Source organism: Nematolebias whitei, chromosome 4 (assembly GCF_014905685.2).
Source record: "Nematolebias whitei isolate Nwh7 chromosome 4, NemWhi1, whole genome shotgun sequence".
NCBI classification, from domain to species: Eukaryota; Metazoa; Chordata; class Actinopteri; order Cyprinodontiformes; family Rivulidae; genus Nematolebias; species Nematolebias whitei.
In genome coordinates, this window is record NC_056501.1 from 26790397 (window position 1) to 26807004 (window position 16608).

The 16608-nt window shown below is 42.2% G+C and overlaps 2 protein-coding genes across 2 annotated transcripts; both read left to right on the plus strand.

Annotated features, from left to right (window-relative positions):
• Positions 1–2992: 2992 nt before the first annotated feature.
• Positions 2993–9367, plus strand: npy7r (neuropeptide Y receptor Y7). The gene is made up of 2 exons (XM_037675923.1): positions 2993–3037; positions 8222–9367. The coding sequence occupies exon 2, from the start codon at positions 8246–8248 to the stop codon at positions 9353–9355; it is 1110 nt and encodes a 369-aa protein (XP_037531851.1). The 5' UTR covers positions 2993–3037; positions 8222–8245; the 3' UTR covers positions 9356–9367.
• Positions 9368–10783: 1416 nt separating this feature from the next.
• prelid1a (PRELI domain containing 1a) lies at positions 10784–15987 on the plus strand. Its single transcript, XM_037675924.1, has 6 exons — positions 10784–10898; positions 11256–11381; positions 13056–13281; positions 13367–13480; positions 13664–13742; positions 15473–15987. Exons 2-6 carry the CDS (start codon positions 11290–11292, stop codon positions 15592–15594), a joined length of 633 nt encoding a protein of 210 aa, XP_037531852.1. The 5' UTR covers positions 10784–10898; positions 11256–11289; the 3' UTR covers positions 15595–15987.
• Positions 15988–16608: the final 621 nt, after the last annotated feature.

The following is a 16608-nucleotide window of genomic DNA, read 5'->3' on the forward strand; positions in this document are numbered from 1 at the left end:
TCTTTTAGTTAGCCTTTTAATTCTTTTAGTTAGCCTTTTAATTCTTTCCTTTAGCAAGAATTTGCTACAAATGGCTTTTAGCTATCTTTTTGCTGCTTTACTTTTAGCTAGCCTTTTGATAGCTAGCATTTGCTACAAATACATTTTATCTAGCTTTTTGCTGCTTTACTTTTAGTTAGCCTTTTTTTTCTTTCCTTTTAGCTAGGAAGTGCTACAAATAACTACATTTTTGCTGCTTTACTTTTAATAAGCCTTTTAATACTTTTAGCCTTTTGCTTCTTTCTTTTGCTGCTTTACTTTTAGTTAGCATTTTGCTTCTTTAGCGAGCATATGCTACAAATAGCTTTTAGCTAGCTTTTTGCTTCTTTACTTTTAGCCAACTTTTATTGCATTTAGGTTTTAATGACTTTTAGCACCTGTTTGGCTACTTTTAGTGAGCATTTTGCATTTTATTTCAGTTTTATGGCAAATTTCAACTATGTCATTATTCAGTCTTCTGCGTTCAAACTAAATTTTTGAAGAAAATACAGTTTTTCTAGTTAATGGACAATGTTTTATATGAATCTAAGATGACAAAATACAAATGTTTTGATGTTTGAAGAGACAAAAGAACCAACATCAACAGAAATGTGAAAGTTGATACAACATACATGTGTCTCACTCCCTACCTGACACACTCTAAAAACAGACAGAAAAGCAAAGCAGAAAGTAAGCCTCAAAGAAGTGGCGTAATGGCCATCTCTAAAAAAAATAGTGGTCTCCTACTGCCCCCCTCAGCCAAACAGATTCATCCCATAACTGTGGTCTTGTTGGATAACCAGTACAACAAAACAAATCTTCTGAAGTTCTCTTCTGGCTTTTGGTTTTGGTGTGTCAGCAGGTTTTTAGTGGCCCCCACATGGCCATATTTTTGAGCCTCCACTGGTCAAAATGTCTGAAGATACTGTTGAAACAATGAGTTCAGTCGTGGGAACTTTCTGGGACCTGTTGAATGTTGTTCCTGAAGTGCACGTTAAAGTGTACCACCATAGTCATTATGTGATACAAAGTGTTTCTGTTTTAACAAGCTGTTGAAATGAAAAGCCTGGCAATCTTTAAAGGAATGCATATTGCCTGTCGCCTTCTACACCAGAGTTTTTTTTAATCTTATGTTGAGAAATAATGGACTTGTAGCCTTGGAAAAAGTCTGAGCATGAGATATCGTGAGAGCTCGTCAAATCTGTTAGTGCTAAATAAATGACAGAGAACAGAGCTGTTTTGGTTCTGCAGTACAGCCTCACAAGATGTTGCAAAATCTTCAGAAATCAGGAAGTGCTCTTAGTGTGTGTTTAGGATGACCTTCAGCTACTACCATGGTTTGAACACCAGCATCCTCATGGACTTTTACAGGTGCACCATGGAGAGTCTGCTGACAGGCTGCATCACAGGGTGGTATGGGAACTGCACCAGTCAGAAAGCTCTACAGAGGGTGGTGCAAACAGCAGAGGACATCACTGGTAGCAGTCTCCACACCATCCAGGACATCTACCACAGCCGGTGTCTGCGTAAAGCATGCAGCATCATTAAGGACCACACCACCCAGCACAAGGATTCTTCCATCTACTACCCTCAGGCAGACGATACAGGAGTCTGCCATCGCGTACAAAAAGACTCAGAGACAGTTATTATCCACAAGCTGTCAGATTATTGAACTCTTGATTATAATACTGAACTACTGACAATAACATTGCACTAAGCCACATCTGTGACAGCTAATATGTTTACTACTGCTGCACTACGTGGATGTATCATTTATGTCACTACCATCATAATTCACTTCATCTCAATGTTACTACCTGTGTAATTACCTGTCACACCTGTGTAGTATATGTTAGTTATGTGCAATATCTATCATGTGCATTTAAGCAATATTACCTGTGAAATACTCATTTATATTAATTCATCCTACTTGCACCATTACATTCTACCATTTTGTTATGGTTTCTCTTGGACCTTGTAAATATTATATTTCTTTTTCACTTTTTGGTACTTTAATTTGTACCCTTAGTGCATATTAGTATTTCTTGTCCTTTTTTTTTGGTTTGTTTGTTTTTAGAGATAGGTTCTTCTCATCCTGAACATTTCATTGGATTGTTCAAGTTGTGTTAACCTGCATATGACAAATAACCAACAATATAACCATGACAAACTTTATGTCAATATCAGTAATTGTATCTAAGTTATAGTCATGTTTGTGTTGGCTGAGGTTAGTTAGCTGCAGCTGCCAGCTTGAATCTAACTGACACTCCAAGACAACCAGCTGTTTTTATGTATTCAGTGTTTACTCTCTTAGAAATTATTCCACATCTGTCCCGTGGTTCTTGAGATATTTTGCTAACAGACAAACCAAGTTCACTGATATTTCGGGGCTAAGTTTCAAACAGACTTTGCGTAACAAAACGGCGCTCAACTCAAATGTGCTGTGGATGACTCTCAGCTACCACCACACACAGCTGTAGCTATGTTTGTGTTTGCTTAGATTGGTTCAGCCGCCTTCAGCTGTGTTGACTCCAGAAGTTCATCACTTATAGCTGAACCTCCAATGATGACTTTCTGGGAATTTCATGAAGATCTGTTCAGTGGTTCGTGACAAATTTTGGTAATACGAACACGCACACGCAGACATAATAATAATGATAATAATAATAATAAGCTACATCATTGCCCCTTTCGCGTCAGTATCGCGGGCGATAGTGAAGAAGCACCAGACCGACTCACCCCCCTGACCGCGCGCAGGGTGGCGCAGACCTGCAGCGGAGGACTCACCCCCCTGACCGCGCGCAGGGTGGCGCAGACCTGCAGCGGAGGACTCACCCCCCTGACCGCGCGCAGGGTGGCGCAGACCTGCAGCGGAGGACTCACTTGCGGGCGCCGGACGCGCAGCCGGAGACGCACGATGCGCACCCCGCGCTGGGAGGAGCTTCGCCACTTCTCCCCACTTGTTCCGCGCCGCTCAGGAGTCAAGACCCGCTCTCCAAAGTAGAGAAGGCGGCGAAAGGTGAGTCCGTTCACGCGCGCTTCTCTCAGATGGGAAGAACGCGGATTTTTATCATCCTCGAGGATCAAATCTGTCATTCTGTGCTGTCGTTACATGTAACGCCTTCTCCTTCTCAGAGGGCGAATTCTTGTCAGGTCAGGGTGATAGATGAAGAAAATGAAGGGAATAACTGAGTGCGCAGTTAGAGGCATTTAAAGGAGCACCTGTGAGAAAGTTGAGCAAATTGCCACAAATTACGCATCAATGCGTAATTGATTTGGAGTGGATGTGCCCATCATGGGGCGACAGCATGCGGAGAAGGGGGTTGATAAAATAAAACCCGGGCTGGGGGTGTTCAGCTCCAAAGAAAAAGGATGTTTTTTACTTGATTTCTTTACTCCCTCTATCCCCATTAATGGCGATGTTTGCGCGTGTGCGTTTGTCCGCCGTGTTAGCAAAATATCTCGAACCATTGGACAGATTTAAATTAAACTCATAAAGTCATAGTTGGATGGGCATCAAAACCTGATCACACTTTGGAGTCAACCCAGTTCAAGATGGCTGCTGCAGCAACTGACCTTAGAAAACACAAACATTTATATAAATAAGAAATTTTTATAGATATTTAGCTAACAGTTGGTGTGGTAGTGCTTGAGAGTCATTCACAGCACACAGTCCAAGCACAACACATTACTGTACACAACTTTGCTTAATTCTTTGCCACTAACTTTTAATGTTAGCGCTATTTGTCTGTTAGCAAAATATTTCATGAACCGCTTGATGAAATTAAATGAAACTCACAGAAACGAATCAGTGGATGCACAGCTACAAGTGATTCACTTTCAGAGTCAGTTAAGTTTAATATGGCCACAGCAGCTAATCAAACTTAGCCAACACAAAATTGGCTGTAGCTCATTGCACAGATATTCAGGTAAAGTTTAGCTGAGCGTTATCCTCAACTCATTCTGTTAAGATCTTGTTGCATGAGATAGTCATTTTATTTACAAGGTTTTAGTCTAAACCTTAAAATCCATTCCTTCAAGGAACGCTAGGCTTTTAATTCTGTGAGTCATGATGATGTAAGGAGCAACGTGTGTGAGTTTTGAATTTTTAGTTCTAAATTGCAGCAATTTAGAGGGACGTCACACAGATGTTTTTAAATTCATGATGTTTCAGTTCGCTGGAACCAGAAAATCTGCATCGCTGCTTCAAAAATGACAGTGAGCAGGAAGTCAACGGGAGGAACGGCAGCAGAGGTTTGCAGGCTGGATCCCTGAAGCGATCAGAGAATCAGCAAGGAGAAATCATCTCGCTGAATTATCTGAGGAAAAGACAACTTCATGAATGAGGCAAAAACAACGTGATGAATGTGTTCTGTAAGCACAAATCCATCTACAGTACAGTATTCCTTTGAGTAAAAGCTTTACAACCAGAGTGCGCGTGACTTTTAAATTGCTAATTGATTAAAAACAAGCATCTATTAGCAGTGTGTGATCAGAATCAGCTTAATTGTCATTGCGCAGAAACACAACAAAATTTCATTTCAGTACAGCCGTCCATAGAAACACAAACAACCAAACAACATAAACATGGGTAGACGGGGTGCCTGAGGCTGCAGCCTCATGAGAGGCGCTGCCTTTCCGTTAGTTAAGGAAAAGGGAACACAAGGAAAGAGGAGGTTAAAAAAAACGAAAAACAACATAACTCACACTGTGTCCCTAACAAGACACAGTGTGAGAAAAAAACCTCAGCACAAAAAAAAGCAACATACAGATGACATAATAAGACTAGGGATGGGGCCGATCCGGTATCGTTATCAGCCTCCGATACCAGCAGAATTTACGTATCGGATTTTTCCGATCCATGAAGCATGTCTGTGTCTGCTGAAACTTCTCCACATGTGATTCCCTGTCAGCTGCTCTGCGAGTTGGTTTCAAACTACGGAATGGATTTCCTGAACAGAGGCGTGTCTCATGAAACCCAGAGTAATAAGACCCGCCTCGCATTCAGGAAATCCATTTCATAGTTTGCAGCCAGTTATAACGTGAGTAAATATGTGAGGACTGAGCAGCTGTGGCTAACAGCTACCCAACTTTTCATCATAACGTGTTCGCTGTGTAGACGTATTTTACACTAGAAACACCGCAAGACAGCACAGGCTGCCCAAGAGAGCGTCGCAGCCATCTGATGCCTCGTATTCAACCTAGGTTACCACACCGGAGGGGCAACAGGAGGGAGGCCAGCGAAGGCAGTGAGTTGAGGGGAGTGTGAATGAGTGTATGTGTGTGCACGTTTGTAAGTAAGCTTGTGGACACTGTTCCAGATAGCACCCCCAGCCATAGTTCATGATAAGTGATGATGCGTTTATCAGCTGGCCTCAGTAGAGCTCTGACACAGGTACACAGATGTCCTTGGGGAAAGGAACGGGTAGTAGGAGCAGAGCATCTTGTTCACGTAACATCCAGGAGAATTTGAGATAATCAACCTTCCAAGGTCGACACGGGGGAGCCAGATTCAGATAACAACAGTTGTTTTGGGTCAGGTCGACTCCGTTAATTTCCATCTGCCTGACAGTCTCACTGGTACATCTCAATGGCGACGCCAAACAACCAAATTTTGGTGGTCGGTACCACCGGGCCGAGCTTGTAACTTATCCAAGGTCAATTCCTTCCCGCCAGCAAGATTCAGGAGCCGCAAGTAGCCTGCGATTCTCAGCAGAAACCACGTCCAGCTTACGGCTCAGCTCACACAGCAGCTGAGTCTGAGTGCTCGCCACACGGCACATTCCTTCACACAGGCCGGGCAGATTCACAATGGCCAGAACAGCTGCTGACGTTTGTCGAATTTGTCTATGTGCCAGGTGACCACCAACTCCAAAGAGCAGAAATCCTGTTATCATTAATCCAATTATGTACGCATCTTCTACAACCTCAATGGACAATATGGACAGACACACGATCTTCCACTGACCCCAGGAATCCATCGTGTATCCGGCAGCAAGTGTCCTGTCGGGGCAGGAGGGCGCTCCTTCACCCTGTCTTCTCATCAAGAAAATTTGATTAATTGCGTTGAGAGACCAGCTGACCAGATCTATAATCTACAATTTGGAAGATATGTAAAGAGAGGCTCTGAAAGGTTCACAGGACAAAGAGCAGAAGCAGGGGAAGAAGCAGGAGGGAAAAGCGTCCGCCATCAACGAGAGCAAGAAGGAAAAAAAGATGAGTGATAAGGATGACTACTAAATACTACTACCATAGCAAACTTTAGCGCAATAGCTGTAAAACCGAGTGGGTTATGACATTTTGTGTGAACTCTAAGACTGATTAGCTGTGGCAGCATCTTGAACCAGGTTCATAACAAAAGCTAATCAGTTGCAGATGTACATCTTACGGTTACTTTCAGAAAAAAAAATCACTAAAATGTGTCCTCTGGTTCAAGATATATTTTGCTAACAGACAGAGTGGTGTGTTGGGAACGGCTATCAACAAGTTCAAGGTTCTTTATTGTCATTTGCATCACATGTGGTACATGAGGTGGAACAAAATTATGTACTCAGGGTCACAGTTACACCCAAAAAATAACAAAAATATAAAGTATAAAAAAAACCAGTATATAAGGATCTAAGATGTACACTAAACAAACGCTAAACGATACGCTAAAAGAGCTAAGATATACGCTAAACATTAATAATGTAAAATAATATGATGTATTAAACAGCAGCCCGAACATGAGTCTGTAGTGAGCAGATGGGTATGAATGAATATAGCAGCATGAGCTAATCAGCAGCATGAGATCAGCAGCACAGATAAGTCACATATCCGCAATTAAAGTTGCATTACAGTGACTACATAGTAACTACCTAAGTGGTAACTACTACTACGACTAACTACTACCACGTTGAAGTGCTTTTTGTGTTTGGCAAGGGCGTCCATCTTGAAATGTAGCGGCTCACAGAAGTAATCAGGTGTTCATCTGATGATTACGCCCCGAGCGTTCCATCAAAATCTGTGCAGTGGTTCATTAGACATTTTGCTAACAGACAAACACACGCAGTTGCATGAGTGTCTTCCATAGCGACGGGCAGTAATAAAAAAATAAAACCATTAGGACGGATGTGCTGGGTCTAAGCTTCATTACGCCACCCCAGCAGTGGTGTTTGGACAGCACTCGGTCTCGGCAGCAGCAGCTCTTCGGTGCTCTCGTTAATCAGCAGGACTGACAAAATAGTAAAAAGCTGCATTTCTGTTCACCCTAACGCTTACGGTAATAACAGACCCACATTTTTCTTTTTATGAGTTGCAGGCTGTGTAGGCGACCGCCCAGCAGCTCTAATGATCTGGCTTTGAACTCGCTCACCCCCTCGCTCCCACCACCAGTTCACTTGAGCCTTCCTAAAGACACAGGTGTTCCTTAAAACCACACGCTGTAGACAGACCGACTGGTAAAGGCTTACAGCTGCAGGTAACGGTGTTTTGTTGGATTTGGAACAAGCTGCAGAAAAAAAAAGACTTGATTTTTCTTTCAGTTACCGTCTGCTGCTGCGACCTGTGTCAGCCATTCAGCACACCGCCTTCCTCTACGCAATCATAGACAATTGTCTGAATGATTAGGCTGCGTGCATTAATGAATCATCTTATCTTCTGGATTATTACTCGTGAGCTGGGTGGCTTTATGACAGGGATATTTGCGCCACAAGCTGTACGCTCCTTCCTGGTAGATAATTTGTTTTATTATATGTTTCGTGAAAAGCTATCGAGATGAAAAGGAAACTATGATGAAGACAAATAATGTGATTTTTAAATACGTCTCCCCACTGTTGTTGGGCTTTGTTCAGGCAGATGGATTCATTTCTGTGGCTTTTGGAAAAGGGGGTCACAAACCCACATGCAGAAGAGATTCAGGGTTCAGAGCCCTGCTGTGATGCCTCTGGGGGGGGGGGGGGGGTTGCAGTCAAGTTCTCTCGGCTGCACTCAGTACTCCAGGTGGGGTGTTTGTTTGGAGGTGAAGGCTTGCCTGGTGTTGCAGTCCTCTAAAGAATCAGGTGACGGGTTAGGATCCTGCAACTGCTGACGTCCGGGAAAATTCCCTCCCCAAGCTGCAGTGTTTTGCTCACATTGTCATTTTTCATCGTTTGAGGTGACATAATGTGTAGCTTGTCTCAAAGAGCTGTTCTATTTTGTCCCTTTTTTTCTTTTTTTAACTCAGGTGTTAGTTGCGTCTTCCAGTAAGATGAGCCCACCCGACACATCCAACGGCACAGGAGAAAGGGAGGCCGGTGAAACGGATCCCTCGCTTCTGCTTAACGACAGCGTCGGCACGCCTGGTTTCCACTCGGACATCACCAAGCACCTCGGAGTCCAGATCACCCTGATAACAGCTTATTCCCTGATCATCCTGCTGGGGCTGCTGGGTAATTCCCTTGTGATCTACATGATTGTTCGTTACCGGAACATGCGGACGGTGACCAACTTCTTCATAGCTAACCTGGCCCTGGCTGACCTTCTGGTCAATACGCTCTGCCTGCCCTTCACTCTGGTCTACACCCTGCTGGATGAGTGGAAGTTCGGGTATGTGCTGTGCCACATGGTCCCCTTTGCTCAGGCCCTGAGCGTCCACGTGTCCATCCTGACCCTGACCGTCATCGCTCTGGAGCGTTACCGCTGTATCGTTTTCCACCTGGGCCAGCGGCTGACATGGCGTTCCAGCTTCCTCATCATGGCCTTCACTTGGACGGCGTCTGCCGTCCTGGCCGCTCCGCTGGCCATCTTCAGAGAGTACCGCAATGAGGAGATCCCTTCGATCAACCTGCGCATCGCAGTGTGCTCCGAGAAGTGGCCCCACGGCACCAGCAGGGACGGATTCATCTACAGCCTGTCGATGCTTCTGCTGCAGTACATCATTCCTTTAGCCATCATCAGCTACGCCTACATATGCATCTGGGTCAAGCTGAAGAACCACATCAGCCCATCCAGCCGCAACGATAGCATCAACCGACGCAAAAAGACCACCAAGATGTTGGCGCTGGTGGTGGTGGTGTTTGCAACCTGCTGGCTGCCTTTTCACATGTTCCAGCTGGCCAGTGATCTGGACCTGGTGCTCAGGTTCAAGGAGTACAAACTTATATACACGCTGTTCCACATCGTGGCCATGTGCTCGACGTTCGCCAACCCTCTCCTGTATGGGTGGATGAATAAGAACTACAGGAATGGGTTCCTGATGGTCTTCCGCTGCGAGGACAAGCCCGACTCTTTCCACCCGGAGGGCTCTTTCAGGACGCGTTCCATTAGAGGTCTGACTCTGAACGGTCGTAACGGAGGACACCCTCCCACCGCCGTGTGAGGCTTTCCCCAAGCCTGAAGATGATGAGCGCATTAGACACACCTCTGCTTTAAGGAGCGTGTGGTTCTGAAGTAGCCTTTCGACTTGAACGGACTGACTTTGAGCCCAACGGTTTGCATGCTAATCGCTTTACGTAAGGCTCGTTGTTCATTTGTAAATGTAAACAAACCTGTTCAAATATGTATTTATGTCATTTTAAAGCACAATTCTTGTATCAAATAATGTCCGTCATAGCTTACACAAGAAGAAGTAACTGTTTTTTTCTTCGCTGAAGACGGTTTCAAAACATTTTGGATACCTGTCATCTCATTCATCCAAATTCTGTCATTTGGAATAATGACAGTGTTCTAGCAGAGTAACATACAATCCCTTTCCAAGAAACCCAAAGGGTGCCATCACTAATTTGCTGTATAAACAGGAAGTTAATTGTCATCTCCTGGCAACCAGCTGTTTCAGATTTGCTGGACCAGCAGGATTCTATATCCACAGGAATGGGACTGAAAGCCAGTGACCTGTGCAACATGAGGGCAACCGGCTGCTGACATCTTTGTTACAGAAACTCATATGAGGAGATGTGAATGGAACAGGGACTTCATTAGACTGCTGCTAATGTCTCCTATGACGAAAGTCTATGATAAATACAGGGACATTGATCAACCTCAAGAACTCTAGGCGTGAATGTTGAACCCTAACTTTCAGTCATAAACACCAAATCTAAAGTGTCCATTGGGATAAATCGTACTTTGTACCTTGATGTCAAATAAAGAGATCTTGGCTTCTGTTTGCGCAGAAGTGTCATACATTTCACACCTCAGTTGACAAGGGATACAACAAAATGTTTTTTTTTTCTGTACTTTGACGCATGTTCCTGCTGAATGCAGAAAATAAATACCTCTCAGAACCTGACAGCGCATCAGCAAAGAGAAGTGTAGACGACTCTGTAGATTTCAGTGGGTCAAGTAAATTCATTTTAGCATTTAATTAGCACCATGTCAAGTGCAGCCTACGCAATTTCATTCATCATTAGCGAAAGAGAATACCCATATTGTTTATGCATATTTTTACACCTACATTGCTGATATGTTCCTTCATAAACTTTCAATTGTAATGGAAGCTTTAAGCTTTTATCAGAACAACCAGCAGTGAAGTCATAAACTCAAATCATTAAACCTATTAGAGGAATCTTCTTCTATACGTCTTTCGCCTCTAAAAATACATAACATACTAACTGCATAACTACGTTATGTTAGAATAACCATAGTTTTGCTATGTCTTTGATAAAGTTACGGAATTAAAGATAAACTTATTTAATTAACACAACGAACCACAAAAAAAGAACAAACTCTTGGATAGAGTACCAGTGTTTTTGCACAGCTCGCTGCTGCCCTCTAGAGTTCACAGCTCGCGTTGCACCCCCACTTTCTCCCGGATGTGACGTCAACGTTTGACCTTCCTTTTCTGCTCGCAGTCACGTTTGACATGGGAAACAAGGACTATGAATTTTAGCCTGACAGCAGCATGAAGAGCCAATGTTAATCTCCAGGTACGTTTTCTAGGCTTTTGAACGGAACCGTCTGTTTTTTACTGATATTTGTTGAGAAACGTCTTTGGCGCAGCGTCTCTTTCATTCATAGATTAGCCTCATGCTAACCAGGAAGCTAGCTGCGTGTACGTGACAAATGTGACTCAAAGGTCCTGTCAGGTGGTAAACTGCTCTTATTGGGATAGTTTTGTGTCAGTGCTTGTAGTCTTAGGCAGACAGTAGAGCTGCCAGTCTTTCCAGCTGGTATTTATAAGAAAATAAACTAAGAAATGCTGACTGAATGGTTAGTTTGCTTTCATACTAGTTTATCTCTTAACTTCCTGTCTGATAAACCATCACGTTTTCTTTGTTCTGCAGTTTCAGGGAGCTGCCAGAGTAAACCAAGGGAACAATGGTGAAACATTTTTGCTGCACAGGTGTGTTAAAAAACACCTGGGACCAAGTTTGCACAGCCTTCTGGCAGCGTTATCCCAATCCTTACAGGTGAGAGCAAGCACCTCTCTGGGTTTATCTGCTAATCTTTTGAAGCTGCAGTCGATAGGATGTACTCTTCTGCACATAAAGCCCAAATAAAAACATCCACCGCTGGCCAAAGTGCTGTACATGAAATAATAAGGATATAACGGTAAAGAAGTGATTTGAAATGAGATTTCAAAGCATTGAGAGTCGGAGCTGGTCTGATGTACAGAGGCGGTTTGTGCCACAGTTCGGAGGTTCACCTGCAGAGAGCCCGATCATGTCTGTGTACCAGCCTGGACCTCAGGACGACGAAAAGTAAATTAATTAAGAGGGACCATCAGGTCAGACAAAAACATAAGAGTAAGGCACCCATAAAACTTTAAATCCAATCCTGAATGAACAGAGAGCACAACTCTTTTTTCCCTCCACAAACTTGCCTTGCTGTTGAATATGAAAACAAATGGATTTAATATACGTTTTTAAATTTATTTTATCAGCAAGGTAATGTGTAAAAGTAAAAACTGACATGACTACATCTTAAATGAAGCCTTGAACTTGAGGCCTGTGTCTAAAGAAAAGAGACGGGTGCAATTAAAATTCTGAGAAAGTTGTATAATTGCTCCAAGAACACCTCTTGGTGTGCAGCACAGTCGCACAGTTTGATACCAAAACTATCTTTGAAGAATGAAAAGGAGAGTGAGATCACAACTGTGACCGACCAATACATCAACGTTTCGTAACAATATACTTTAAACTAATTTTGAAGATGTTATTTATGATGCTTTGATTTTTCTAAACCATTCTGCAAAAGAACAAAGAGTGAGAATCACTGCAGGATGTGACACGCTCACAAAGGCAAGGTGTTGGACTGAACACACAACAAAAACATTTAGTTCATTTAAAGGTTCAAATAATGGGCTCTTTTAGGGTTAACTAGATTATTTGGAAGCATTTTATGAACAAAGAGACTACACCCTTGTGATAAGAGAGGAGCCATAAAGCTTACACACCTTCAGCACTGAAGAGCACAAACAAGCTTTGGAGCAGCATATGTTACCGTCCAGACAAAGTCTGTCCTCATTTCAGCTGGATTATAATCCATCTGCACACATCTCAACTGTGTGATTCTGTAACTGAAGAGTTTATCTGCAGTTCTGTCACACAGACTGTCAACAACCTCAAACATTTACTGTTTTACGACACAAAAGACCCAAAACTGTGAAGAAGATGAAACTAATGGGAGCGAGAAAGAATGTTTGTTTTTTTTGGACAAATGTATCCAATGGAAAAACAGTGATGTCATGGTGTTACACTTGTTTATGAATAACATTTTCCATTGTCATATTGAAAAAATACTTTTGTTCTTTGAAAATCCGTCTTAATTTATTAATTTAGGCACCGCTGTCTTTATAATTTATTTAGTGTGAATTCATCATTTGTCTTTGACGCTTTATCCCAAACCATCACTGTGAACGGGTCAATTTCACTATTTAACTTTTTTTTTCTATTATAATCATGGTAAAGTTTTATATTTTATTAATCTGCTGTAAAACACGTTTATATTTAATCAGATTATTTACTTTTTTGTTGTTGTTGAAAGATTCACTTTTTTAAAAGTGGGAGTTTAATGTCTCTGAATTTAAACGGTCGTTTCCAGGAAAAGCAATGGTTTACCTGATTGTCTCCCTCCGCTCTCAGTAACCACGTGTTGACGGAGGATATTGTTTTCCGAGAGGTTACCCCCAACAACTGCCTCGTTTCCAGACGTCTGTTGACCAAAACCAGCCGCGCGCCTCGATGGATGGAGCGGTATCTTCCCAAGCACATGGCCAGCTCGGCGTACGTCATTGAGGACTCCATTGTGGACCCTCAGAAACGGACCATGACCACACTGACGTGGAACATCAGCCACGCTCGCCTCATGGTACCTGCGTGTTTTCACCCACCAGCTCTCGGCTTTGCTCAAACTAAACATACATTCTCACGTTGCTTTTGTTTTGTGCTCCCAGTCTGTAGAGGAGCACTGTCGGTACCAAATAAACCCCGAGAACGGCTGCTGGACGGAGATCACGAGAGAAGCCCGGATCTCCTCCGGGGTCTGTGGGCTTTCTAGAGCTATTCAGGTGAGTGAAAAAGAGAGCAGAGCCAAACATCTCAGAGGAAACGCTTTGGTTTTCAGAATAAGAGATCCACCCGGCCGTCTTTCATTCTGTGATGTTCGGAGCTCCGAGTTCTTCGCTGATGTCCAACTCGGACAGCGAATGTACAAAGAAGCGATTTACGTGTTGTCATGACTTTGTTTTCAGGAATTTGGTCTGGCGAGGTTCAAAACGAGCGTCACAAAGACCATGAAAGGCTTTGAGTACGTGCTCGCCAAAATGCAAGGTGAGTTATCATGGACCAACTTCAGTGAGTTTCTCTGGAGTTCCAGTTCAAGTTGATGGGAAGGAAAAGGTCGTTAAACGTTAATAAAACTTTGTATTTCTGTTATAGCCTAAATATTCTGTTTACAGTACACAGTTTGTTGTTTGAGCATTTCCTAATGTAGCAAGTCAAAATATTAACTAGAGGAACAAAGTCCATGCTCAATAATCCAGGTATACAATCCAACATTTTTCAAAAATGTTGGATTAACTAGAGGAATTGCATTTTCTGTGAAAATGCAGTGAGAATGCTCATTACTGAAGAACTTGCTGAAAAACAGCTGAAATGGAAGAACAAATCAAAGTTGGCAGAAAAAAGCAGAAAAACATATTCGCTGAATGAGGTTTAAACAGACAGAAATGATCACAAAAATTAGGAAATTAGCTAAAAAAAAAAGCTGAAATTTGTAAAAATTAAAAAAAGGAAAAAAGCTGAAAAGTAGCTGAAAAGATAGAATGAAGCATAAACTAACAAAAGAAAGTGAAAGGAGCTGAAATGAATTGAGAAAAAATGTGGAAAAGCTGAAAAAGCAAAAATTAGCAACAACAAAAAAAAAAACAGTTTTATAGTAGCTGGAATGGTAGAAAAAGCTGAAACTAGCATGAGCTGAAATTAGCAGAAAGAAGTTAATTAGGCTGAAAGTAGCAAAATCGCAACGAAAATTTTGAATTTATCCGAAAACAGCTGAAATTAGTTAAATGCTAAAAAAAAAGAAGCTGAGATGTTAGAACAAGCTGAAATTAGAAGAAAATGGAAAGAACACCTTTGCTGAAAGAAGCAGAAATGAGCATTAAAAAAGTGGAAATTATCTGAAAAAAGCTGAAATTAGAAAAAATAAAGCTGAAAAGTAGTTAAAAAAGCATAAACAAATTACAAAAAGGAATTGGAGAGAGCATATTTGTGCTAAATCAGGCTGAAAATGTTGAAATGAGGGCAAAAAATGTGAAATGATCTGAAAAGGCTAAAATTACCCCCAAAAAACCCCAGTTATATAGTAGCTGAAATGGTAGAAAAAGCTGAAACGTAGAAATAAGCTGGAAGGAGCATAACAAGCTGAAATTATTTTTCTTTGAGAAAAAAAAATGTCTGAAAAGGCTAAATATTTCAAAAAAGCTAAAGTTGCACCAACACCAAAAGTCATAGCAGGATTGTCCTGAATGAGCTGAACGTTTTGATTTATGATTTGTTGAAATAGCTGAAAACTGTGGGACAAGAATCGCATCAAAAACCGTACGGAAGAAAAATGGATCACAACAGTGTGAATGCTTCATAAACATTCACACGATTAAAAACGAGAAGAAGAAAAACATGATTTTCAGATGTTCAACTTTGATTTGAAGCTTTAAGTTGAGCAGAAATCGCTGCAGTAAAATGTGTTGCAGTGGACGAACACATCAAACAGAAGCATTAGTCTTTATATTCAGCACCTTTAAAAAGAAAAAAGTATTCCTCGTTCTTAACCTTTTCACATATTGCCCTACTATGATGCTTTTGTTTGTCGTTTTATTTATATATGGTGTTAAAAGCCCTGCAACAATTTAGATTAAATGTTGGTTTTTTTATACGAAGGAAATGTCAGCACAGCTAATAAAGAGCTCAAACGGCTTCTCTTCCAAAACTAAATCTAATGTGGACTTGTTTTCCTGAGCCAAACGAAGACGGATCATTAGAACTGAATGTTGTGTTTGTAGGTGAAACTCCATCGAGGACCTTGGCTGAAACGGCTTCGGAGCGGGCGAGAGAGACGGCACTGGCAGCTAAAGAGAAAGCTAAAGACCTGGCGTCACACGCGCAGAAGAAACAATATGTATGATGAGCCTTTTACCTCCGGGTCAGTCGTTACAGGTCCGAGTGGTGGTTTAACACCTCTGTGAGGACGAACTCAAACATTACAGTTCAGGAGCCGGCTGCAGCTCTCACCATCACGCCACGCCGAGTTGATCTGTGACGCCTGAGAGGTCACGTATGACCCCGGGTGGCATAAAGAGATCTTTCACTGGAAGTGTTCCTTCACTCAACATCTGTGCCAGAGTTTTTCTTACCCCGACCTCTGGGGTGGCACTTCACCAAAACATGTGATTCATGATTTGTTTCAAAGCTGTATCGTCTGTCGGGTCATTTCACTGTTATATACCTCAAGTTATTCCACCAAGACTGATGATTTTATCGCTTCATGATGAAGTCTTAGCTGATGAAGGTCTGTGTTGTTGGCAATCATAGCTTAATAACAAACCCTCACCTAGCCTTTCTGCTACTGTGGAAATTTGTCTTCATGAGATTGTCACCTCAAAAGAATACAGACAACGTTTGCATCATTAGGTTCTGTTAATAATGTAGTGAACCAGGCCTCCGACCAAAACCTGCCTCTGAAGACCTTCATGGGACAGGAACTGTTATTTCATTGATTTGAATCCAGAAATGCAAATTAGCATTATCATTTTATCTGCCATTAAATAAACGCTTTCTTATCAAACTGTAGGAGCTTCTTGTTGTTTGTTTTTCACCAGGTGCTAAATATTTTTCTCTAAAACTTAACGGGAACTTGGGGAAGGATTGTTGGAGGATCTTTTCCAAGATCCTAAGTTCCTTTTGTTTACAAACGGGGTTAGCTCCAACAATTAAAGCAACGGTGTTAACGGTTATCGGCTATTAAGGAAGATGGCGGCGGCACTTTCGGCCATGCCAAAGCTGCCGACCCAATGTGAAGGATTGGTTCGTACTTCGAGCGCTCAGACTCAGCTCATTTACGAGCTCAACCGTAAGACGGAAGCGATTTATGAGAATCGTAGACCAGTTGCGGCTTCTGGAACTTGCCAGCATGTTGGAG